The 26,456-nt window shown below is 38.8% G+C and overlaps 1 protein-coding gene across 1 annotated transcript in view; it reads right to left on the bottom strand.

Annotated features, from left to right (window-relative positions):
* The window catches only part of HTR3B (5-hydroxytryptamine receptor 3B), a 58,178-nt gene that overhangs the window by 28,030 nt on the left and 3,692 nt on the right, over positions 1-26,456 (bottom strand). The window contains exon 2 of the mRNA XM_077893572.1: positions 6,695-6,855. Within this exon, the coding sequence (XP_077749698.1) occupies positions 6,695-6,855 (161 nt within the window). The remainder of the gene's footprint in view (positions 1-6,694; positions 6,856-26,456) is intronic.

Genomic DNA, 26,456 nt, shown 5'->3' with positions numbered 1-26,456 from the left:
CGACAAAGCAGGGAAGACTATCCACTGGAAAATTGACAGTCTCTTCAATAAATGGTGCTGGGAAAATTGGACAGCCACATGCAGAAGAATGAAACTAGACCATTCTCTTACACCATACACAAAGATAAACTCAAAATGGATGAAAGATCTAAATGTAAGACATGAATCCATCAAAATCCTAGAGGAGAACACAGGCAACACCCTTTTTGAACTTGGCCACAGCAACTTCTTGCAAGATACATCTATAAAGGCAAGAGAAACAAAAGCAAAAATGAACTATTGAGACTTAATCAAGATAAAAAGCATCTGCACAGCAAAGGAAACAGTCAACAAAACTAAAATACAACCTACAGAATGGGAGAAGATATTTGCAAATGACATGTCAGATAAAGGGCTAGTATCCAAGCTCTATAAAGAACTTATTAAACTCAACAGCAAAGAAACAATCAATCTAAACATGAAATGGGCAAAAGACATGAACAGAAATTTCACCAAAGAAGACACAGACATGGCCAACAAGCACATGAGAAAATGCTCCGCATCACTTGCCATCAGGGAAATACAAATCAAAACCACAATGAGATACCACCTCACACCCGTGAGAATGGGGAAAATTAACAAGGCAGGAAACCACAAATGTTGGAAAGGGGAACCCTCTTGCACTGTTGGTGGGAATGTGAACTGGTACAGCCACTCTGGAAAACTGTGTGGAGGGTCCTCAAAGAGTTAAAAATAGAACTAGGGATCCCTGGGTGGCGCAGCGGTTTGACGCCTGCCTTTGGCCCAGGGCGGGATCCTGGAGACCCGAGATCGAATCCCACATCGGGCTCCCGGTTCATGGAGCCTGCTTCTCCCTCTGCCTATGTCTCTGCCTCTCTCTCTCTCTCTCTCTGTGACTATCATAAATAAATAAAAATTAAAAAAAAATAGAACTGCCCCACGACCCAGCAATTGCACTCCTGGGGATTTACCCCAAAGATACAGATGCAGTGAAACTCCGGGACACCTGCACCCCAATGTTTGTAGCAGCAATGTCCACAATAGCCAAACTGTGGAAGGAGCCTCGGTGTCCATCGAAAGATGGATGGATAAAGAAGATGTGGTCTATATATACAATGGAATATTACTCAGCCATTAGAAACGACAAATACTCATCATTTGCTTCAACATGGATGGAACTGGAGGGTATTATGCTGAGTGAAGTAAGTCTATTGGAGAAGGACAAAGATTATATGGTTTCACTCATACAGGGAATATAAAAAATAGTGAAGGGGATTAAAGGGGAAAGGAGAGAAAATGAATGGGAAATATCAGTGAGGGTGATAGAACATGAGAGACTCCTAACTCTGGCAAACAAACAAGGGGTAGTGGAAAAGGAGGTAGGCAGGGGGATGGGGTGACTTTGTGATGGCCACTGAGTGGGGCACTTGACAGATGAGCATTGGGTGTTATGCTATATGTTGGCAAATCTAACTCCAATAAAAAATATACAAAAAATTAAAATAAATGCATAAATACATAAATACATAAATAAAGTTTATATGAAAAGGCAAAGGACCTAGAAGAGTCAAAATGATTTTAAAACAGAAGAAAAAGGTTAGAAGACATACTCTAATTTCAAGACCTCTGTAATGCTGCAGTATTTGAGACAGTGTACTGGTGTCAGACACATAGATTAGTTGGCTAGGATAGAGTTCAGAAATAGACCCAAAATAAATAAAGAAGTCGTGCAACTCAGTAAGATAATAAACAGCACTTTTTAAAAAATGGGGAAAAGGTTTGAATACTTACCAAAAAAAAGGTATCAATTGGCAAATTAGCACACAAAAAGATAGGCAATGTCATTAGTCTTAGGTGAAATACAAGTTAAAAACCACAGTGAGCTATCACCACAAATCTATTAAAATGGTTAAAATTTAGAAAGACTAACAATAGCAAGTCTTGACAATCATATAGAGGAACTGAAACTCAAAATGATGCAACCACTTTGGGAAACAGTTTGGTGGTATCTTATAAAGTTAAACACAGATTTATCATACATATAACTCAGCAATCCTCCATCTAAGTATTTATCCAAGAGACGTGAAAACATATGCAGATGTGTATAGTGGTTTTGCTCATGATTTCCCCACATTGGAAATAACCCACATGTCCAACACCTGGTAAAAACATAAACCAATTGCAGTACACACACCTGCACAATGGAATGTTACTGACTCTACGGCAAAACATGTGTAATTTCCAAGGCATTATGCCACATGAAAGAAGCCAAAACAAAGGGTAAAATACTATAGGATTCCATTTATGTGGCTTTCTGGAAAAGTAAAAGATAAGATCACTGATTGCATTGGTATTGGGGGTAGGGGGAAGTAATCAGCCTTAGTAAGATGTTTCATTTTACTCATGTCTTGATTTTAAAATAATGCAAAATTTTGTAGGATACAGTTAAATCAGTGCTTAAAGGAAAGTTTACAGCTATAAATGCTAAAATTAGAAGAGAAAGGCATAAAATCAATGATCTTAGCTTCCACTTTAAGAAACTAGGTAAAGAAAGACAAATTAAAAGAAAGAAATTAAATAAAGAGCAGACTATCAAGGACGCCTGGGTGACTCAGTGGTTGGGCCTTCAGCCCAGGGCGTGATCCTGGAGACCTGGATGGAGTCCCATATTGGGATCCCTGCATGGAGCCTGCTTCTCTCTCTGCCTATGTCTCTGCCTCTCTCTCTCTGTGTCTCTCATGAATAAATAAATAAAATATTTTTAAAAAGAGCAGATATCAGTGAAATAAACAGATAAAATTCAACATGAATATTTGGTTCTTTGAAAAAATAAGTCAAATTGATAAAACTATCACAATATTGAACAAGAGAAAACACAATTTCCCCACATGAGGAATGGAAAAGGCAATATTATAAACAAATAAATTTGAAAATTTGGATAAATAGATAAATTCCTTGAAAAATACAAATTACTAAAAGCGACAGAAGAAGAAATAGAAAATTTGAACATTCTTATATATATTGATGAAATTGAATTGACATTTGAATATCTTCTCACTAAGAAAACTCTAATCCTATCTAGATGGTTGCACTAATGAATTCTATCAAACATTAAGAAAGAAAAATATCCATATTACACAACTCCTTCAGAAAATTGAAAAGGAAAGATGTTTTAGCAGTTTTTAAAGACCAACATAACCCTAACACCAAGAGAGACATATACATTACAAGAAATAAAAGCTATTGCCCAATACTCTTCATTAACATAGATGCAATCTATATTAAGCAGGTATTTAAATCCAGAAATATATAAAAAGGATAATATGTCAAGATTAAATGGAGTTTATCCTAGGAATGCAAGGACACTTTAACATTTGAAAATCAATCAAAATAATTTACCCTATTAACTGCATAAAACAGAAAAATTATCTGATCGTTCAAAAATAGATGGAAAAAAAACATTAGAGGTAATTCAATATACATTCATGATTTAAAAAAACAAAATAAAATTCTTAGTTTACAATAAATAGGAAGGAACTTCTTCAACCTGATAAAGAACATCAACAAAAAATAGCTATAACTATAGCTATTTATATAGCTATACATTATACCTAACAGTGAAAATTTTTCCCAAGAATGGGAATAAACAAGGATGTCTGCTCTCACCATTTCTGTTAAATTGTAGGAGGGATCTTAGGTGATACAATATGACAATGAAAAAATAAAGAGTAAAATAGATCAGAAAGGAGGGCCCCTGGGTGGCTCAGTCTGTTAAGCATCTGCCTTTGGCTCAGGTCATGATCCCAGGGTTCTGGATCAAGTCCTGCATCAGGCTCTGCACAGGGAGCCTGCTTCTCCCTCTGCCTGCATCTCTGCCCCTCTCTCTGCGTCTCTCATGAATAAATGAATAAATCTTTTTTAAAAAAAAGAAAGGAAGAAGTAAAACTATCTTCAGTTGACACGATTGTATATGAAGACAATATTCATCTATAAAAAACTACTAAAATTAATAAGTGAACTTAGCAAGGCCACAGTATATGAAGTCAATATGAAAAATTAATATTTCTCTATTATAATGACAAATAAGTACAAAATAAAAAATTTCAAGTAATATTTATAGCAGCATCAAAAGCACTTTGGGATTCATTTAATAGAAATATATGTAAAGCTTCTACACTGAAAATTATAAAACACTGCTGAAGACCGAAAAAAATGGAGAGACATAACATAATCAAGAACTAGAATATTTGGTATTATTAAGATGTCAATTCTCCCCTAAATTAGTCCGTAGATTCCATACCATTCTAAGCAAACTCCCAGCAGTTTTTTTTAAAGATAGAAACACCAATAAAAAATAAATTTATTATTAATAAATAAATAAATAAATAAATAAATAAATAAAATAAAGATAGAAACTGACAAACTGATTATAAAATTTGCATAGAAATGCAGAGGACTTACACCGCCTGATTTCAAGAGAAATAGCCTGACACTTATCTGGCAGTTGAATTTTCAACCAAGGCACCAATCAATTCAATGGTGAAGTGGTGCCTTTTCAAAAATACTGCTGAGATGACTCCTGTCTGAATGCAGACAAAAACAAAAACAAAATACAAAAACAACAACAAAAACTTTGACTCATACTTCACACCATCACAAAGATTAATTGTTACTAGAGCATGGAACTAAATCTAAGGAGCTAAAAACTATAAATCTTTAGACAGAAAATATAGGAAAATAACTTCTGTGGACCTGGAGTCATGAAGATGTCTTAGTCAGTACCCAAAGAGCACTAACCACAACGAAGGAATTGATTTTAAATGGACTTCATTAAATTTTAAAATTTCTATTCATCATAAGACCCACTAAAATAATTAGTACACAAGCCAGAGGCTGGTGATAAATATTTGCAATGTATACATATGAAAATATAGAAACAATGCCCACGAGTCTATAGGGAAAGGACTTAAAAAGGTACTTCACAAAGAAAGATACGTAAGTAGCCAATAAGCACATAAAAAAGAATCTTGGTCACTAGCCATCAGAGAAACTTGAAGTAAAACCTCAATGAAATACTATTGCATCCTCAACAGAATGGCTAAAATTAAGAAGACGGATAACACCAAATACTGATGAGGATGTGGAGCAATGGGAACTCTCATAGCTGACTCATAGGAGTGTAAAATATACAACCACTTTGTAAATCAGTCTGGCAGTTTCTCAATAAGGGTACACCTGTCTCGGCCAGTTATTCCACTTCTAGGTTTTACCAAAGAAAAATAAAAACATGCGCATAAACAGACTTGTATAGGAATGTTCATACTAGCTTTATTAATAACATCCCAATACTGGAAACCAAATGCCTAGCAACATGAGAATGGATCAACAGAGGTGCCTGGGTGGCTCAGTTGGTTAAGTGTCCAAATCTTGATTTTTGGCTCAGGTCATGATTTCAGGGTCGTGAGATCAAGCCCCATGTTCGGCTCTGTGCTGGGCATGGAGCCTGCTTAAGATTCTCTCTCCCTCTGCCCCTCTACTCCCCCTCCCACCTGGCTCACCTTCCCTCCTTTCTCTAAAAACAAAGAAAAAGAATGGATAAACAAATCATGGTATAACCGTAACCAAATACTATTCATCATTTAAAAAAATACTACTGATTAACACAACAACATGACTGAACCTCAAAAACACGATGCTGAATGAAAAATCCAGACACAATAGAGGATATACAATAAAATCTCAGTCATATGAAATTCTAGAACCGGCAAAAATAATTTATGGTGAAAGCAATTGGAACAGTGGTTGTCCCTGTGAATGGAGGGATGGGGATTGGCTGAGAAGTCAACGAAGGACCTTCTTGGGGTGATGGAAATATTGGTTATATTGATAGAGGGGTGAATTTTCTGGGTGCACCCAGTGCACTATATACTTAAGATCTGTGCATTGCAACATATGTATATTATAACTCAATTAGAAAAAAAAAGTTTTGAGTAGTAAATTGAAAAAAATATTAAACTACATTAACAAACAAGTTCAGTAGACTCAGTTTTTAAGAAAAATCTAAATAAATCTGGAACCTACTGATATTGAAGGCTTTACAATGAAGAAAAAAGAAGAGGAAGCAGGAATAAGCCATCATTTCCTGAAGGTGTCCTAAGACCTCTGCTAACTGCTTTCCATGGAGTCTCTCATCTAATTCCCACAACAACCCACTTTCTAGATATAGAAGGAAAGACAGCTTTATAAACAAATCTTCCCTTACCATCCTTAGCAAACACATCGGGTATACACTCTAGCACTAGGGCACTTTTTTCTCTTTTTCTCAATTTCAGGCAGTAAGTGGTAGATGTTTTTCTTAAATCTACAACTATCACTAAGAAATATAAGCCACAGGAAAAATAATTACCTATTACCATTTTTGGTTTCAGCAAACTCATAAAATAGTACAGTGATCTATGACCACAAGTCTTAAAACCTCTGAATTCCATGGAACTCCTGTTTTGAGACGATCTGCCTCTCATATCGCAAGTCAAGGGCTAGACAGCATGATCTACCTAATAAATATTTTACCTCCTACTCACTGCTAACACGAGTCTAGCACAACTTCCCCACCAGCTCAATTGGGCTCCTGCGCTAACAGCCGGTGGTTTTACAAAGGGGAAACAGGAATTGGAAAGGGTAAGGTGGTCCTTACCACATCCAATACGGCATGGACAAGCACGTCCAGGTGTACCGTGGTGGCCACGGTCCAGTCGTGAACTGGCCTCACTTTCTTGTGATGTTTCTGTAATAGCTGCTTCGTGAGACGATACAGAGCAGAATTCCTGGAATGAGGCGTATCTATGGCTAGGATTTCTGAAAAACAAAACTGTCATTGTGAGAATGAAAATAAGAGGAGTTTAGCATCTTTAGGAGATCTCAGACTGTTCAGGACTTGGTGGCTCCTAGCAGACCATAGTGTTCAGCTTATCCCCAATCTGCTGAAGTTCACAGCCAGCTGATGGGCTTTTTGGCAGACACTTATTTAAAGTAAGCTGATGACCTAAGTGCCCAATAGAGGCATCGCATTGTAAAGATAAATAAATCAACCCCGTCTCCAAGGATCCAAACTGCACCTACAATTCTGTTTTCACAGCAATCACGTGTCTTGGAGACAGAATCCTTTATTTCTGTATCACCCCCTCCTAAAACACAGGAAAAAAAAAAAAAACTACCCTGTACACTTAGCCAAAAATGATCTCCTCTTTGGATTTTTCTTCTGATTTTTCCATTCACAACTCAACAGTTAAATAGGAAACCCATGCAGAAATGGGGGCAAACCAGCGAGTCCAGAGATCTGTGAGGACTCCTAAATAATGGAATTAATGAGAATTCAATGCATACTCTTCTCCTCAAAAAACTTTTTTTTCTTTTCTCACTCAACCATCTTTAAATAAAATGCACTTGTCAGAAAATGAGATCTTCGTTTTGGGAAAACTCTTTCTGGTTTCAGAGAACAACCATTGTTTTCTTGTGTGTGGGTTATTTTTTTATTTTTTTGTTATGACCTGGGAAACCTGATTTGTAGAAGAGCGGTGATTGGTGTTGAGGAAGGGGCGGCCAGGGGAAAAGAAGCAAGAGAAACGAGCACCAACAATTGGAAGTGACAAATTTGTGAGGGCTTCCTCTGAATTGCAAAAAGATATTTTGCTCACAAACCCTGCCAGCTCCTGGGGGATTCAAAGCTTCGCTAAGTCATTGGACTGAAGCAAATTGCACACCTCCTGCCACAGTGCGTGAGGGAAATCTATCTGTAGTGTCCTGTGCGTGAATTCACCTCACCTCTCAGTGGTTTTGATGGTTATTTTGATGAGCTGCTGAAGGTGTGCAGGATCCAGCAGGAAACTGTAAATGAGATATCTTCTCTCTCTGCGACAGGCCTGTTTATACCCATTTCTTTATGAACGATGTCATGTCACCTGCCGCCACAGGCAGCAATTTCTATGATTTATCAATGTCAGTGTGACCAAAATGCTAACAACGACGCTGGAGGTGCAATTGCAGACTCATCGTGGGCAGTGGAATATTCACTTTCATTACCACCAGAGCTGCGAAGCTAATGAGCATTTTAACTCTAACTATTCACCCAAGGAGATGCCTAAAATGGCATCAGCTATTCAGGCGTGCAGGACTAAGGTAGGTGGCTTGCATCAGGCATCATTTTTAGGGTTTTTTGTGAACCACAATCGTCAAAAAATGTGCTGTGAAGTTCTCTACCTGAGACCATTTCTTGCTGGTGTACCCCAGGGGAGAGAAGTCAGGAGGAGCACAAAGCAAAGCTTGTCTGGTGCTTTTCCTGTGAACTTTGCTTTGGGCAACTTTACTTTCACCTCGCTTGGAAGCTCCCAATTCAAGTCCCAGTTGGGGAAACACCGAAATGTGCGGGTTTCGATATAGGAAACTATCTGAGACAGGGTTAAAAAACATAATTCTGAGAAATGAATGTGTTTTCTCTATACCCTCTGCTCATAAAGACTCAAATTCCTTACTGCTATCTTTTCTAGGAAACAATCCATAGGTCGCCTTAGGGTGAACATTATTTTCCAGATCATGTCAAAGTCTTTGGGTAAAAAGAGAAAGTCCTAGAGTCTAGGACTAGGAACGACAGAGAAACAGGCAATGGTAAGAGGAAAAATAAGAAAGGAAATGCAAGTATGCTTAAATAAACTATAAGGGTAGAGAATTCTTTGTTTCAAATGGGAAGAAATAATAAATTACATTTCTACTATGAATGCAAATTTGCCTGAGGAGAAAGATCAATTACAGGAGAGAGATTAAGGATTTAAGTGACCATTAATTAACAGTAAATTATGCCCCTTGAAAGCTAATGTGACATTCACACAAGCACTAAATGACTCACAGTTCAGTGATGTTTCAACAGACACTGATGGGAGCTATCCACAGACCCAGGAAAGATTCCTCGTTAGCACTGCCTCTATGGATGCAAATAATTGGCTCCAAATAATTCACTGGTAAGATTTCTGGAAAGTAGCATGTGTTAGGGACTGAGCTATGAAGTACTTTTAAGAGAAGAGAGACTAAAAAAAAGATCAGAATACAATAGAATTATTCTTTTGTTTGCCTTGTTTCAACAAATTCTATCCTAAAGTGTTCTGGCACTCTCATGAAAAGAGCTGTTCTCACTTTAGTATGTCATCTTTAGGATTATAAAAGAGTTATACGTATACCTGATAAGTTACAAGGAAATTGAGATTTACGTGTGTGATCTATTGAATTCCCAAATCTGACTGAGTACATGCTGTATGCCACACACTGGGCTAAGAGCATTTTACACGAATTATCTCATTTGGGTTTCACAACAATAGCCTTATGAGAGAGGTACTCTCCAGCCCTATGAAGAGTCACTTTACTACAGGTGAGGGACTATAGGTTTAGTGAGGCTAGTACCACCCAAACTCATACAGCCAGCAAATGAAGAAGCTGAAATTTAAACATAACTGCTCTGGATCCAAAGCCCATGACATTACACCGACCTGGCTCCCTGAGAATATTAGGGACAGCAGTGAGTAGCCCTTCAAAAGAAAGATTGGCATGTTGCATGGTGTACATCACTGGGCAAAAACAGCCCATTGTTATTTTTTCTGTGTATGTGTGTTTTCAGGTCAAAAATATCTTCTGTTTGCATTGTACTTTATACTTTCACAATGCTATCTTATTTGATCTTCGTGATATACAAAATAAACATTTAACTTACAGGAAAACTGAATCTCTAAAAGATTAATTGACTTGCTCAGGGTCACATGGCTGGTGAGTGGTGCAGCAGAAACTAAACGGGTGTCCTAATCTGGGCCTCTTGCCCGGGACACTACCTTCAGGCAGCGGCCTTGAATTGGTGATTGGTTTAGTGCTCCTGTATTTACAAATCATCTGGATATTAACCCAGCAAAAATTCCAAAGGGCAGATTTTTCTGCAACACATGTCCCCAGTATGATTTATGGTCAAGTACTGATTACTAGACACCATTAAAACACATTTTCTGTCACATTTAGAACAAAAACCAAGCATAATACAAAACATTAGAAAGAGACCTCATTAAGAAGAATTTCTTCCTTTCCCTTACCTTTATTTTTCTATTTTATCTTACTTAGCTTAATGTTCACAATTATTTTCTGCTAAGAAACCCATTTGGCATTTAATGAAATTTCCTGTTTTCATTTTTATAATTAAGATATGCTTTTATCCTTTCTGTTCAATATTCAGGATTTTTCTACTTTAACGATAAGTGGCTATTTTTCTTCTCCACCCAATAAAAAATCAATTCCAGCTGCTGGGTTACCAAATTCCTTCCTCATCTCTATAATTGACTCATTCCACTTCCAGTTATATTTTAAAACACAGAAACTCCTAGATATGAGCTCTAGGAGGCCTCTCAAGAAAGTGGGGGCCTTAGGGGAACACAGAATAAGCATATATTCTCGACCTATATGTGTTTTTAAAGAATCAATTGGATCCTAATGCCAATGGCCCAATTCAGTAGAGTTAATGTTGGCACCACAAAAGTTTAGCTCTAGAAATTTGAAGTATTTTAAGGGGAATTGCACACTCAAAACATGCAAGTTTCTAGTACTTGTCTTTAGAGATATACTCATTATCTATATAGACTTTGTACAGCTGGGTGAAACCCCTGATACCAAAACAATATCTAGGTGTCTTAGCCGTGCTGTATCCAAGAGACTCTTTCTCTGGGCTACTGAAAGCTTATAACAAAGCCAAGACTATTTTGGATAATAAAAATATATTGTTCACACATAAAAGCAAATCTGAAAAAGAATGCCCCAAACTATCAGGGCAAATTGCCGCAAAGAGAGCTTGATTTCTAAAGGAGCAGAGATTTTATCAAACAATTATAACATTTCAGACCATATTTTCAGCCGTGTGTAGAGTCCCACTGTGTGACTCTGTTTATATATATGTAACTGTAATCGTAGGAGCAAAGACATAACAAATCACTGGGCTCCACGTAGCCTCACAGGACTGGCATTTTACAGATGATAAATAAAAAAGAACACTTGTAAGGAGTTATACAGCACAATATAGAAAAATACTGTCTTTCACTTCTAAGAATTAATATTCAGTGCCTAAAATAAATCATTAAAAGGACCCACCTGAGGCAGCCACCAGGATGAAGGGCCACAGAGGAGCCATGGCACCTGCCAGTGTTCCCGGGCACAGCCCAAAGAGAAGAAATGCAAACTTGCCTATCGGATGGACTGCCACTCAATTTTCCCTAAAGGGGCTCCTCTTCACTTCGTTCTTCTGTTTGCCAGTATATGCTGTCCTTGCTGGTGCTATTTTGTAAATAATAACAGGACCAAAGGCAATGCCAGCACCACACAAACGTTTTGGAATCAATGCCATTGCGATACCCCTTAACTTCTCCATTTGGTTCTGCCCCAGGATCAGATCATGGCCAACATTTCAATTTCCCTGACAGGAGATAGCTAAGTGAATAATGTAATCTAAGAGGAGCCCCTAAGGAGAGGAAATTCCACACTAATATGATTTCCTTTACAGCCTTTACCTAAGGCAGTGCTCTTGCTGACATTCAGGACACTAATTTCATTAATAATTGAGATCTAAATAGCTGTTCTAAATCAGACTTATGCAGCTACATCTTCAGCATTTGACAGTGGTTATTGGACTCTGGAATTACACAAAGCTAATGGAAACCTGGTATTGTCTAATGAAGAACAACTGCTAACAATACAGTGGGAAAAGTGCTTTTTGTTTTTCCTAAGCCCCTTTAATTAAAAGAAACATTGATTTTTGATAAATGAGAGTGCTTTCTTAAATTGTCAATGTGTATAATTCAGAAAGTAACTACGTATGAGAGGATGCTCCCAGGCTTACTGAAGATGAGAGGCACTGAAGTTTAACATCATTCGATAAATTTTTTTTGCACTTTTTGATTGAGTACCCATCCACTCTTCATTATTAAGGAATAAGAGGCATGATAAGTCTATGCGCCATGGATAGACTTCCAGCTGCTCTAGAAACAAAAACTAAATTTCATACCATTTCCAGCATCTGTCTCTTTACTACAAGTGGGATTGAGATGAGTTTCGCAGAGCAATGTGAGTGAAAAAGTGCATACCTAACCCCTGTTCTCTTGCCTATTCAGTCCCCTTGTTTAGAATCTATGAAGCTCTCATCTTAATTTTCATCTACCAGTAAAATGTAGTCTGATCGGTTTCCTACTGTTGGTGACAGGAGTTACAAATATGGAAAGGGAGAAAACCAGGACAAACCCTGTGGTGCTGAGTTGGTTTTGGAAGTAATGGTGTGAACTCATGATTCTCAATACATGTAGCTAAATATAGAAATAAACAGAGTGTAAATGTGTGTGTACACATTTCTTTACATGTATATATCTCTAGCTATGTCCACCAGTGGGTCTGGGGGCAGAGACACCCCAGTATCAATGAGTATATCCAACACCCAGCACTTAGTTTCTAAATAACATACAGACCTAAAAGTAAGAAATGGAGAAATGACTGATTTCAGGGCTGGACAGGGGAAGTTCAAGAAGAGCCTAGAACATCTCCTTGCATCACAAAGTAAAGAGGTGCTAGAAAGTATAATAGGGACATGATCAAAGGGCGTGATCATCTTGAAGGGTCTTCCACTAGCCAAATCTGGGACAATTCAAACATCAGAATCAATATGATGGTGAAGAATTATAACTCACTAAATAAAGTACTAATCCACAAGCCCATGCTGATTTAGATAAATGAATGGAAAGAAGAAATGGCTTTTTCTTATGTTAGAATGCCAACCGACAAATGTAGAAGGTATGCTAATATCTTTGTAGTAACAATTCACTCAAGAAACATCGATGTCTGATAAAAACTAGTTGGTGAGGGGATCCCTGGGTGGCGCAGCGGTTTAGCGCCTGCCTTTGGCCCAGGGCGCAATCCTGGAGACCCGGGATCGAGTCCCATGTCGGGCTCCCAGTGCATGGAGCCTGCTTCTCCCTCTGCCTATGTCTCTGCCTCTCTCTCTCTCTCTCTCTCTCTCTCTGTGTGACTATCATAAATAAATAAAAATTTAAAAAAAAAACTAGTTGGTGAAAGTTTGATGAGAAACAGGAGACTTACACAAGATACTTATTAATCACAATGATTTTTTAAAAACTTTCCATGGAGAAATCTGGCAGACAACACCTTAATCAAACAATGAAAATTAACATTACCAATCATGGGAGTTGTATGCAACGAGATAGGAGGAATTGAGAAGACAGCTGCACTTCTGTTATCATCCTGCCAAAAATTCAAAATTTGAATCCAACCAGGAGGAAATACTAGACAACCCCATATTGTGGGACACTACAAAACAGGCATATAGTCTTCAAAAATTTTGAGGTTATGAAAGTTAAGGAAAGACCGAGAGACTATATCACACAAAAGCAGATTAAAGACACATGATAACTCCGTGCAACGTATGATTTCGGCTTGGATCCTGTTGTTACAAAAGAACATCTTGGGGAGAATTCGTAAAACTCTAACTGGGGCCTGTAGATTAGATGGTAATGAGGTGGTAATGCTAATTCCCTGACTTTGATGGAATTGAGATCATGTAATGTTCTTGTTTGTAAGAATCACACACTAAGTACTCACAGGTGACAGAGCATCCTGTTGGCAGTCTATTCTCAAATGGTTGGGGGCGGTTCATTCTGCTAGTCTTCCAGTCTTGCTGTGTGTTTAAAAATATTTCAGAAAAAAAATGAAAAGAAATCTAACCTGGCAGAGGAAATTTGATACAAAGTTACGGAAAGTTTATTTGAGAAATATCCTTTAAAGAGGATGGTCAGATAAATGGGGGTTTATCAAGAGAGAAGGTCACCAAGGATTGATCTGGCCATCAAAGTCCCAGCACTGTCCAGGCAGCATATCTACGTACACAGCCCTTTTTATGGGAAGGCAACACAGAAGCTTGCCTTTATGCAAAGGTTTAATCAAAATGATGATCAACATTATATTCTTGCCACGCATTTTAGTAAGCCACTGCTCTAAGTCAAACCTTCTGGGACATGCTTCCCCTCCCTTTTCTTCTCACTTCCTCATATACCCATCTGTTACTGGAAGGCCATTACTAATGATGTGTAATACAGGTACATTACGACCTTCATTAGCTAATTTAACAACAGTCTGGTGATCCTGCCCATTACAGCTCTTTATTGGCTGATGAATTCTGCCAAGATGGGAAAGGTTATGTGTGAGTGACTTGTCTTCAAAATAGTTTATATACACACGCTTCCCGATCTTTCTTGATCGCCCTGCTCTGCAACACCAGATGGCTCAGATATTTCTTTTTCCAACCTTACCGTCCTGTCCTGTCTGGATGTAGTTTGTTTACTCAGTGCCTTTAGATTTGGTATCTCTTCCCCATTAAACCTTTAATTTTTCATGAAAACTGTCTCTTCTCCTTAATATAGTACTTTTTACTCACATTGCTTCTTTTTTTTAAAAAAATATTTTATTTATTTATGCATGAGAGACACAGAGAGAGAGAGAGAGGCAGAGAGAGAGAGGCAGAGACATAGGCAGAGGGAGAAGCAGGCTCCCTATGGGGACCCTGATGTGGGACTCAATCCCAGGACCCCAGGATCACGACCTGAGCCAAAGGTAGATGTTCAACCACTGAGGCACCCAGGTGCCCCGCCCCCATTCACATTGTTTCTTATAATCCATTACTCAAAGATCTCACCACCACCACCACCCTGCCCTTAGCTTCTTAGAAAGGATGAATGTGAGGTGAACCCCATTCAAGCTGTTTAAGGAGATCAGTGTATTCAAATAAAAAATTGGAATTGTCAGGAACTAAGCATCCAGGCTTCTTAAATATCAGCTGGGAAAAGAAAGACTTATTAATCTGAGGTTTGAATGTGCTATTTCCCGAACATGGTCTAGACCAGACCTACCATTAAGAGAGTGCCTAGAGATGTATTTCTTTCAGAAGCCCCTTGCCACATTCCCATGAGCCCTTGCACTTTGTTCCTCCATTATTCCCAAGTAAGATATGACACTTTTAGCTGGACCAGTGTCTTTTGGAAGAAGGAGGGGGAAAGGGTTTATTATGCAAACATAATAAGGAAGTGTTTATTATGCAAACAGCAACTGAGTTATGTGTCCTTTAAGACTACTAAATAGTTTTTAATTACTGCTATATCAGTAAATCCCATAAATATGCAAATGCAATTAGTTCACAAAATAGACCTTAAATATCTTTATTCCTCTCCAACAAAGTTCTTTGAAGTTAATCGCTAACTCTCTTTGTTCACTCCCTTGGCAGTGGTGCTAAAATTGACAGGAATTTTGACAGATGTACATATTTGGGGGAAACCAAATTTTCTGAGCACATCTGGTTAGGCTGGAGGAGAAAAGTAGAAATGGACATACTAGCCAAAATCAAATATTTAATGAATAGAGTCCCACATGAAATTTCTTTTCTCCATAGCATTATCCTCTGAAATAAATATTAAGGTAACCATTGGGGCACCACTTCAAGTCCAAAGCTATACTCTACATTTTCTTCTGGTTCAGATTTCATTTTTTTATAATGCTACACAATTTTTCCTGGTCCTTAAAAATGAATGAATGAATGAATGAATGAATGAATGAATAAAAAAAAAACAGAGGAACAGTATCCCTCATGACTCTGACCCTTCACGGTTTTCCAAAGACATGGGTGAAAGTCTCCAGGCTTTGGAGTCTGATACATTGCATTTTCCCTCCCAGCTCCACCATTTGCTAGATGCTCATGGCCTTGGACAAGTTGCTTACTGTTTCTAAGCTTTAGTTTTCACATCTATATAAAGGGTAGAACAGGCTCTATTTAGCTTTCTATGGCAACATAACAAATTACCACACACTTGGCAGCTTAAACCAAAACTCATTTATGAGCTCACGGTTCTGTAGTTCGGAAACCCAGGCATAGCTTGAATGGATTCTCTGCTCAGGGTCTTAGAAGGTGGAATCATGGTGGTGTACTGGAGCTGGCTCCTACTGCATCAAAAGAGCCAACTCTGTGTTTAGTGACATCAGGTTAGTAGCTTGAAATCAGCCATGATGGGAATGTCTGCCATGCTTGGAAATCAGCAAACACTACCCATCAGGGGTCCCCCCCACCAGCTGGCCACTGGACATCTGCTAGTGCACCATGGCCCACTCCCTGAAGCTCCAGGCCTCATAGAGACCTCCTATATAATAGCATTTATTTGAGTATATTTGACTATTTGTTTTTTTTTTTTAATTAAGACTATTTGTTTACTTTGCTATTTCTTCAGAATCCTGTGACTTCCCTGAAGATAGAGTACTGTGCCTTATTCATCTTTGTTATCTCCAGCACGGAGCTTGTTATCTCCAGCACTTAGTTTGTACTCACTAAACATGTGAGAAGGGGCAGCCCGAGTGGCTCAGCGGTTTAGCACCACCTTCAGCCCAGGGCCTGATCCTGGAAACCCAGGATCAATCCCCACGTCAGGCTCCCTGCATGGAGCCTGCTTCTCCCTCTGCCTGTGTCTCTCTCTCTCTGTGTGTGTGTGTTTCTCATGAATAAATAAATAAAATCTTTTTTAAAAAAATAAATAAACATGTGAGAAGGATGGAAGAAAGAGAAAGAGGGAAGAAGTAACAAGTGGGCAGAAAAGAAGTTTGGTTTATGCAAGAAAGAGGACACCAAAAAGGACAAGCTTTTTCACGACCACATCCAGATGCCACTTTCACACCATCTCACAAAGGACGGGTGGGATCTTCGCAGCAAGATTGCTTTTATTTGGTTTGCTCCAGAACCAGCTAACAAGCAGTGCAAAGGATAAATGTGGGACACAGACACAGATAGTTCATGCTTCTTTGGTAGTCTCAAACGATAAAGTTCAGGGTTCTCGTAATTACCTGGGGTAAGATGTACCCCCCTAAAACTGGAGGAACATGGAATCATGGGTTTGTTGCTCCTCTTCATACTTCTGGCCTACATCAGTTCCAGGACAGTGCGTCACATGTAAGGCAAGTAGCCTTCCTCAGCGATCCATGCTATCCAAGTCTTCTGTACAGATTATGGGCCTTGAAATCTTGCTATGCCAGCTCTGGGAATCTTCCCTGATCTGTGGCTCATGGCGGACCCAGGGCTTCTCCATTTAGGCCCATTTAGAACTTTCCTGTGGAGAGGCCATGATCAACCACAGCAGCCAGTATGATTTTCTCACTCAGGTCTAAATTTTTGGATATTTCTAATTGTGCTGTGGACTTAAGATTGGGCAAGGGCTTCGATCCAGTAGAGCTTGTTCTATTTATTTACCCATTCACTTGCTCACTATGTGGGGAACTGTGGTTGACACTGGGGAATACAAAGTTAAGAAAGTTCAAGGAACTTGGAACAGAGGTGATAGATAAGAAACACTTAGAATGCAATGAGATAAAAAAAAAAAAAAAAAAAAAAAAAAAAAAAGAATGCAATGAGATGAACACTAGCAAGCCAATGAGTGAACTGGCGACAATGGAAACAAAAACGTGAGCCAGACTTGGGGGGGCGGGGGTAAAGACAGGTTTTTCATAAATACCACTTGTGTTGGGGAAAGGCAGTCAAGTTGGTTAAGGGCATGGAGAGCGGAGCTTCTAGCAGAAGGACTAGGGTATGAAAAGGCAGGATGGTACCTTCCCAGGGGCTGCAAACCTCACTCTATAAAACTGGGGGGCAGACGGAACACAGGTTTCTACCCGAATCTGTTGTCTTCTGAATTGCAATTCCAATTGCCCAAATAAGTGCCTGTTGCTTTAAAAATAAATAAGTAAAAATAATATTAGGGAGAAGATTATTCTAGGCTCACGAGATGCGTGGATTAACAAACTCATGTTGCAGAGTGGTGAGGGGGGAAAAACAGGAAAGAGAAATACTGTATAAGTCCGCATAAGTGCCGTTATTATAAAGCTGTCTCCAAATGGCCTGTAGCAATTATTCTAAAATGCACAACAGCTGTATTTGTCCCCTTTCTGCCATTGCTGAAATTTACACTGTCATTGGTCCAGGAGGAAGGCTTGGCACTAATAATAGGCTGGCTGACGATGGCTGGAGTGTGACAGACCTTTAGTTAGAACCCTTAAAGACGGAGAGGAGCGGGGAAATGAAAAGCACAGTGGAAACCAAAGCAGATGTAGTCAGAGCACCGCCTCGTGGCAGCCACCGCACCTGCAGCCTCAGAGAACTCTGACCTACCGGGTGTTTTATTGCACCGTGCGCTTTTCCAGGATTCCTCCAAAGTCTTGTCACGCCTCTACTCACTAGTCTTCTTTCTTTGCTCTAAAGGATCCTCTTCAGTTTCCCCAACACCAACCCACCTGATCTACTGTCAGCAAATTCCTCCCTGCCTAACTTTCTAACTACTCTTGCTTCTCTAAACTCTTGGTCCCTAAGGAGTACCCAAGTTTTCCAGTGACTCAGTAGTCACTGTAGGTAACTTCCCTACTTTCCCTACTTTCTTCCTAAGAGTGTAAATAAATAAAGCCTTGGTTCTCCACTCCTGGGAAGCTATAAACAGTATTACTCAAAACCATATAGGATTTTGATGTACGAAAGTTTTGCCTTTTCTAGAATGTCATTTGGTGAGAACCATACAGTATGTAGCCTTCTCAGAATCAGACCTATAAATATAGAGAACAAATGGATGGTTGCCAGAGGAGTGGGGGGTGGAGGGCTGGGCAAAACAAGTGACAGGGAGTGGGAGATACAGGCTTCTAGTTACGGAATGAACAGGTCACAGTATAAGGAATATAGTTAATGATGTAATAGTGACATATCAGGACACATGATAGCCTCACTTGTGGTGAATGTAGCATAATGTGTAAACTTCTTGCATCACTATGTTGTACATGTGAACCTAATGTACCATTGTGTGTCAACTGCACTCAAATTTAAAAAATAAAATAAAACATACTTAGTTTCCTCTAAGCACTGGGTTAGTGGCATTGCACAAATTTTGATGTCTTGTATATTCATTACTTTTCTAATTTCTCTTGTGATTTTTCTTGCCTTATAGGTTATTTAGAAGTTGTTTATTTTAAACATTTGGGATGTTTTTCAAGATATTGTATAGATCTTCCTTGACTTATGATGGGGTTATATTTCCATAAATCCATCATATAGTTGGAAATACCATTAACTGGAAAATGCACTTAATACACCCAACCTCTCAAACATCATAGCTTAGTCGAGCTGACCTGAGGCAGGCTTAGAACACGTACATTAGCCTGCAGTAGGAGAAAATCATCTAACACAAAACCTAGTTTATAATAAAGTGTTTAGTACTTCACGTAATTTCACTATCCTGAAAGTGAAAACCAGAATGATTTTTGTATGGGTACAACCCATTATAAAATTATTATAAGTGGATCAGTTGTTGACTCTTGTGATCTGACTGGAGCTACAGCTCACTGGGGCTGCCCAGCATCATGAGAGAGAATCAGACAGCAAAGCAGTAGCCCAGGAAAAGATAAAATTTCAAAGTATAGTTTCTAATGAATGTGTATCACTTCCACACCATCAGAGGGCTGAAAAAATCATAAGTGGAATCGTCACAAGTTGGGGACTATATATATTGTTCTTGATTTTTTAATTTTGTTGTGGCTGAAGAACATATTCTAGGATTTCAATAATTTTATTTTGATTGAGAGGTGTCTTATGGGTTGGGATATGATTTGTTGTAAAAGCACCATGTATACTTGAAGGGAATGTGTATTTCACTATTGTTGAATGTAACGTTCTGCAAATATCACTTAGATCAAGGTGATGTATAGCATTGCTGAGATTATATTTTCATTATTTCTTTCTTTCTCTGGCTCCCCACTTCCTGTGGGGTGCTACAGTCTTCTACTATTGTGGAATTGTCTGTTTCCTCTTTTATTCTTCCAATTTTTGCTTCATGTGTTTTTGAAGCTGTGTTATTAGGCACATACACATTTATGGTTATTATATCTTCCTGACGAATCAATGCTTTTGTCATTACAAAATGACCCTCCTTGTTTCTGATAATACTCTTTGCATTGGTCTATTTTTGTCTGATACTAATAACCACTCTACCTTTTTTATACTGTTTACACAGTGTCTTAGTTCGTTTGGACTGCTATAACAGGATACAGACTGGGTGGCTTATAAAGAACAGAAACTTATTTCTCACAGCTCTGGAGGCTGGAAGTCTGAAGATCAGGATGTGAGCAGGATCAAGTTCTGGTGAGGGATCTCCTCTGGGTTGCAGAATGCTGACTTCTTGTGTCCTCAGATAATGGAAAGAGGACTAAGGAGCTCTCTGGGGTGTCTTAGAAGGGCACTAATCCCATCACGAGGGCTCCATCCTCAGGATCTAATCACCCTCAGAAGGACTCATCTCCTACTAAAATCACATTGGGGGGCAGCCCCGGTGGCGCAGCAGTTTAGCGCCGCCTGCAGCCCAGGGCGTGATCCTGGGGACCCCGGATGGAGTCCCACGTCAGGCTCTCTGCATGGAGCCTGCCTCTCCCTCTGCCTGTGTCTCTGCCTCTCTCTCTCTCTCTCTCTCTGTCTCAATAAATAAATAAATAAAATCTTTAAAAAAATAAAATATAATCACATTGGGGGGTAAAATTTCAATATATGGGGATGCCTGTATGGCTCAGTGGTTGAGTGTCTGCCTTCAGCTCAGGTTGTGGTTCCAGGGTCCTGGGATTGAGTTCTGCATCAGGCTCCCCACAGGGAACCTGCTTCTCCCTCTGCCTATGTCTCTGCCTCTCTCTCTGTGTCTCTCATAAATAAATAAATAAAATATTTACATAATATTAAAAGTAAAATAAGTAAAATTTCAATATATGGATTTGGGGGAACAGACACATTCAGTCCATGGCACATGGTATGTCCTCTATTTCAGCCTACATGTGCCTTTATATTTTGAGTGCGTTTCTTGCATATAGCATACCTGGGTTTTCCTTTTAGTTTTGTATTGTCAATTTTTGCCTTTAAATTGCAATATTTGATCCACTAATATTTAAAGTAGCTATTGATATAGCTGGATTTAAACCTTCCATTTTATAGTTTGTTCTCTATATTCTTCTGTTTTTTTATTCCTCCTTTTCTGTCTCCTTTTGGATTTTTTTATTTTTAATATCCATGAAAGATTACCTATTAGCTTTTTAGCTATGCTTTTTGCACAGTTTGCTTAGTGGGTACACTAGGAATTAAAATAAACATTCTTAACTTCTCATAGTCTACTTTTAGAGTGACTACTGTATGTTCCCATAAAATGTAGTAATCCTGCAATTATTTGGTTCCATTTACTAGCCCTGCCATCATTTATGCTCTAGTTGTCATCTGCATTACACCTAAATACACACCACAAGATAACGTTATCGTTTTTCTATTACACAATGTGTACCTTACTACAAAGCCAATTCAATGACTTTCTAATTTCAGAGACTGAGTGTTTAAGTTTGAAATTTTTTCATTTTGTTCTTGTTGATATTTTATAATTATCCGGTGAGGTTTTTCTCTTTTTTCATTTATTATGAGTATGTTTTCCTTTACTCCACAGAGGATAGTTATCATAGATCCTTTAATGTTCTTGTCTGATTAATCCTAACATCCTGGTCTGGCTTCTCTGTCTTTTCTCCTAATAATGGGTCATATTTTCCTGGTTCTTTATACATCATGTAATTTTGGATTATAACCTGCATATTATGTTTTACTGAGACTCTGAATTCTGTTATGTCTAAAGGGTATAGGAGGTGTATGTATGTGCATGTGTGTGTAAAATCTTCCTACGATGAATGTCGATGCTTCTGTGGTTTAGAAGTGAATTTGGTGAGACTCAAGCTGCAAGCTGTCTCATGTAGGCAACAGCTCAGAGCTCATCTGATTTCTTTTGTCCTTTTTGCAGTGCTCTGTGTCTATGGAAGAATGTCAGCCAGAGACTTGGAGAGGATCTGCAGAAAAACCTAGGGATCCTTTTCTCTACCTCTCTCCTTTTCACAATCCCCCTTCTCACTTTGGGGTGACTGTATTTGTCTTAACTTCTAGTTTGTGGTTCTTTTTTTTTTATTTTTTTATTTATGATAGTCACACAGAGAGAGAGAGAGAGGCAGAGATATAGGCAGAGGGAGAAGCAGGCTCCATGCACCAGGAGCCCGATGTGGGATTCGATCCTGGGTCTCCAGGATCGCGCCCTGGGCCAAAGGCAGGCGCCAAAGTGCTGCGCCACCCAGGGATCCCTAGTTTGTGGTTCTTCAGGCTGTGAGTCTGATTGGTCTTCTAGGAGCACTTCAACCACCTCATGTCATGCTGTGACTATGGCATGTTCATGTTCCCTGAACGATGCTACAAAACCAGGGCACACACCCCTTGTCAGACCTTTTGTGTTCTGACTCTGTTTTGTTTTTCTTTTTTAAGATTATTTACTTACTTTAGAGAGTGAGCGAGCATGTGCAAGCAGGGGGAGAGGCAGAGGAAGAGGGAGAGGGAGAGAGAAAATCTTCAGCAGACTCCCACTGATGTGGAGTTCAATGCGGAGCTTGATCTCAAGACACTGAGATCATGGCCTGAGCCAAAATCAAGAGTCGGACACTCAACAGACTGAGCCACCCAGGCGCCCTCAGTGGGTTTTTTCTTTTTCTTTTTTTTTTTTTTAAATTTTTTATTTATTTATGATAGTCACACACACAGAGAGAGAAGCAGAGACATAGGCAGAGGGAGAAGCAGGCTCCATGCACCGGGAGCCCGACGTGGGATTCGATCCCGGGTTTCCAGGATCACGCCCCGGGCCAAAGGCAGGCGCTAAACCGCTGCGCCACCCAGGGATCCCGGTTTTTTCTTTTTTTGAGGTAGACTCCACGCCCAGCATGGAGCCCAATGTGGGCCTGAGCCCTCGACCCCAAAATCAAGACCTGAACTGATATCAAGAGTCAGACACTTAATCAACTGAGCCACCCAGGTGGCCCCAGATTTTTAGTTTTTATGATAACCAACTCAGAGATTCCCAATTAATGTATGTATGTGGGTGGGAAAGCCAAAAGATGTATCATAGCTTTCCAAGTATGGTTAAATACTGAGAATGAATTCCTAGCCAAGAAAAGAAACAAAATGTCACTTCTGTTAAACTTTTGTTTCAAGAAGCCTCCCCCCAGGAATCTCAAGAATCTATTCTGAACCTAAATGTAGGTTTACTTGGTAATGTCACAGAGTGATAGAAAAGGAGCTCTTTATCCTACCCAGTTTTTTAGTTTTTGTAGACATCAAAACTTATTTGTCACTTCTAATGTTGAAAATATTTTCATCAGGTTCTCCCAACTAGCTTATAACCAGATCATGTACTATTCACCATAACCAAATCAGTGTTGTCATTGTCCAATTTTCTTTGTCTTTGTCTTGCCAATTAAATGAGATTTAGCATACAACTGTAATTGTTGGGATCACTGCTTATCTTTTTTTTTTTTTTTTTTTGCTTATCTTTTCATAAAGTGGGAATAAAAGCTGAGAATCCTCTGCCTCAAATAACATGACTAATACTTTTAAGCTAAGTACTTTTCTAAATCTTGTGTACTCCCTGGTAAGTAGAGCACTTTGATTTGCACAGACCAACTCTGTGAACTGCCTGCTCAGAGAATACAATACTTGCCTGCACTCTGTAAAGCAATGGACATTCCCTCCATAGGGTTGCAGCTCCTCACAAAAATGGCTGAAGAGTCCAGAAGGTCTATTCAGCACACCTTTAGTTTCAAGTTTCTTCTTACTCTGGAGAAGTAGAGGAGACAATAAATACTGCAACAAAGAACTGTTTCAGAATGTTAAAGTTCTCACTGTCAACATCCCCACATCTAAAATTCTAAACTCTCTTCTCCCATGGGGACAAGAAAACCCTATTCGACTTCTGCCCCTTTGACAGAGACCATCAAAGATTTTCCTTCCTTTTAACTCTACATTGTCTCCAACTCTCCAGGGATGGCTCTCAGGCCCCTCTAAGTCTTAAATGTCATAGAAGTTGGCTTACAAAACTGAAAAAGCTACAATCCCTTAAGGCCATGGAACTGCAGGCAGTGATCCCACCCACTTTCAATGCAGTACCCTCTACTCCCTTTGGCTATGCTCTTTATAAACAGATTAGCCAATTCTTGTTATTGAGGCATACTTATCAGACTTGGCTAGATTTGCATTTTAGCTATACCTCAAGACTTTGGGATGTACTATGGTGAGATTCTCCAGGCATTCCTTATGTTCAAGATAAACTGTTCCATAAGTAGGATGACGATACAATTTATCATCCAAACCTAGAGGTTTGAGAAAGGAGAAGTTACTAATAATCATTCTGGGAAAACAGGGGTAAACCATAACTGCCCCAAGCAAACTGGGGCCAGTGTTACTCTACGTATAACTCCTTTTTGATGGAGTGCCAACACTCCCATTGTCTTACTCAACTTTCTCTTTGTCAACTCCATTCAAGTGGCACCTCCTCAGAAAAATGTTTAGAGGCTGTTTCTTCTACTTATTTTTGACCTCAGCCTATAGAAAGAAAGCTAGAGTACTTAGCTTAGAATCATAATTCTGTCTTTATTAGTAGAAAAATCTTGGGCAAAGTACTTAACCTTTCTGAAGTGGTTTTCCTCATTTGTAAACAAGATATTAATAATAATAGCACTTACTTCATAGGGTATTATGAGGATGAGTTCATGAATGCAAAGCACTCAGAACACCACCTAGTCTATAAATGCTCGGGAAAGTTATTACTTCCTCTAAAAATGTTCTCTTTTCTTCCAGAGTTAAGTATCAGATCAGTAAAAACATTTGCATTTCTGAAGGCAAGTTTGTATTAGTTACTTTTGCCTCATCTATTTTTTTCAAATTCCGATATTTTGAGGAGAAAGATTTTTCACTTCAGTGGCGTTCTGGGTGAAAAATTAAGTCATCTGGAGTTCCAATTTATGCTCTAGTGCTTGCTGCATTATACAAGTTTCTATTTGCTTTTCCTGGGTAGCTTTCTGGCTTTTATCTTAAAGCTTATTTCTGGTTTCTGTAGGAAGCCACGAGTTTGACACAGAAGTCTTTCCCCAAATCTAGAAGCTAAAAGGGAAAATGTTTTATAAAATGACTTTCTAACTCATTGGACATCACTTAAAATCTAGATTTTTGGCACACTTTGCATAAAATGGAATGGTAATATTTTTCATTTGTTTTATCTTGAAGATAGTCAATTTATAATTTCTACTTATTAAGACAAAATGTTAAATCTCTGCCTAATGCATCAGCCAGCATAAAAAAGTAATCTTTGTAAACTACAGACTTGTGTTTTTCAGTATTTCCTGAGGGCAGAGAAATGTTATTAGAGTGAAGATGATATATGCTTTTGATCTTAATTTTAGAATGGTCTTTTTTTTTAAGATTTTTAATTTATTTATTAGAGAGAGAGTGAGAGAGAGATAGAGAATCAGGCAGAGGGAGAAGCAGGCTCCATGCAGGGAGCCTGACATGGTACTTGATCCAGGGTCTCCAGGATCACACCCTGGGCAGAAGGCGGTGCTAAACCGCTAAGCCACCAAGGTTGCCCTAGAATGGTCTTTTAATGTTTAGTTAATAAAATGTATGTAAAATGACATGATGAACCCTCATATATCTACCACTTGATTTATGAAAATAGGGCATTGCTAATATCCATAAGTTCCCCTACACGCCCCTTCTTCATACCATCCCTTCATTTCCCTTTCCTCAGAGCTTCTTTTTTTTTTTTTTTCCTCAGAGCTTCTAATCCAAATTTTGTCTTTATAACATTCAGGCTTTTATTAGTAGTTTAGCCATGTGTTATGTCCCTCGACAATATATTGACAGTTTTAATAACATGTACAAATGAAATATTGTATGCCATTCTTCTGTGATTTGCTTTTTATCCTACAACACTATGTTCCTGAGATTCATCCATGATATTGCATAGCTGTAATTCATATTAACTGCTGTATAAAGTTCCATTTAACAGCTACAAAAAAATTCATCAATTTTACTGTTAATATATTTGTCAATATATCGATATATATTTATCAGTATGTCAATATATATTTAATGATTCCTATTTCATCTGCTATTAGAAGTGTTACGACATTTCTGTACGTATATCCTGGTAACAATGTTCAAGAATTTTTTTTAAGGTTTTATTTATTTATGAGAGACACAAAGAGAAGGCAGAGACATAGGCAGAGGACTTGATCCCAAGGCCCCGGGATCATGACCTGAGCCAAAGGCAGAGGCTCAACCACTGAGCCACCCAAGCACCCCTATTCAAGAATTTTTCTAGGGTATTACTTAGGATGTGCTGGCTGTGTGGCATGCGCAACTTCAGATTTTAGTATTTGATGTCTAACTTGTTTTCCAAAGTGGTTGTGCTAGTTTACACTACCAA

The sequence above is a fragment of the Canis aureus genome, chromosome 3 (genome assembly GCF_053574225.1).
Source record: "Canis aureus isolate CA01 chromosome 3, VMU_Caureus_v.1.0, whole genome shotgun sequence".
Lineage (NCBI taxonomy): Eukaryota > Metazoa > Chordata > Mammalia > Carnivora > Canidae > Canis > Canis aureus.
This window is presented reverse-complemented; position numbering and strand designations above follow the sequence as displayed.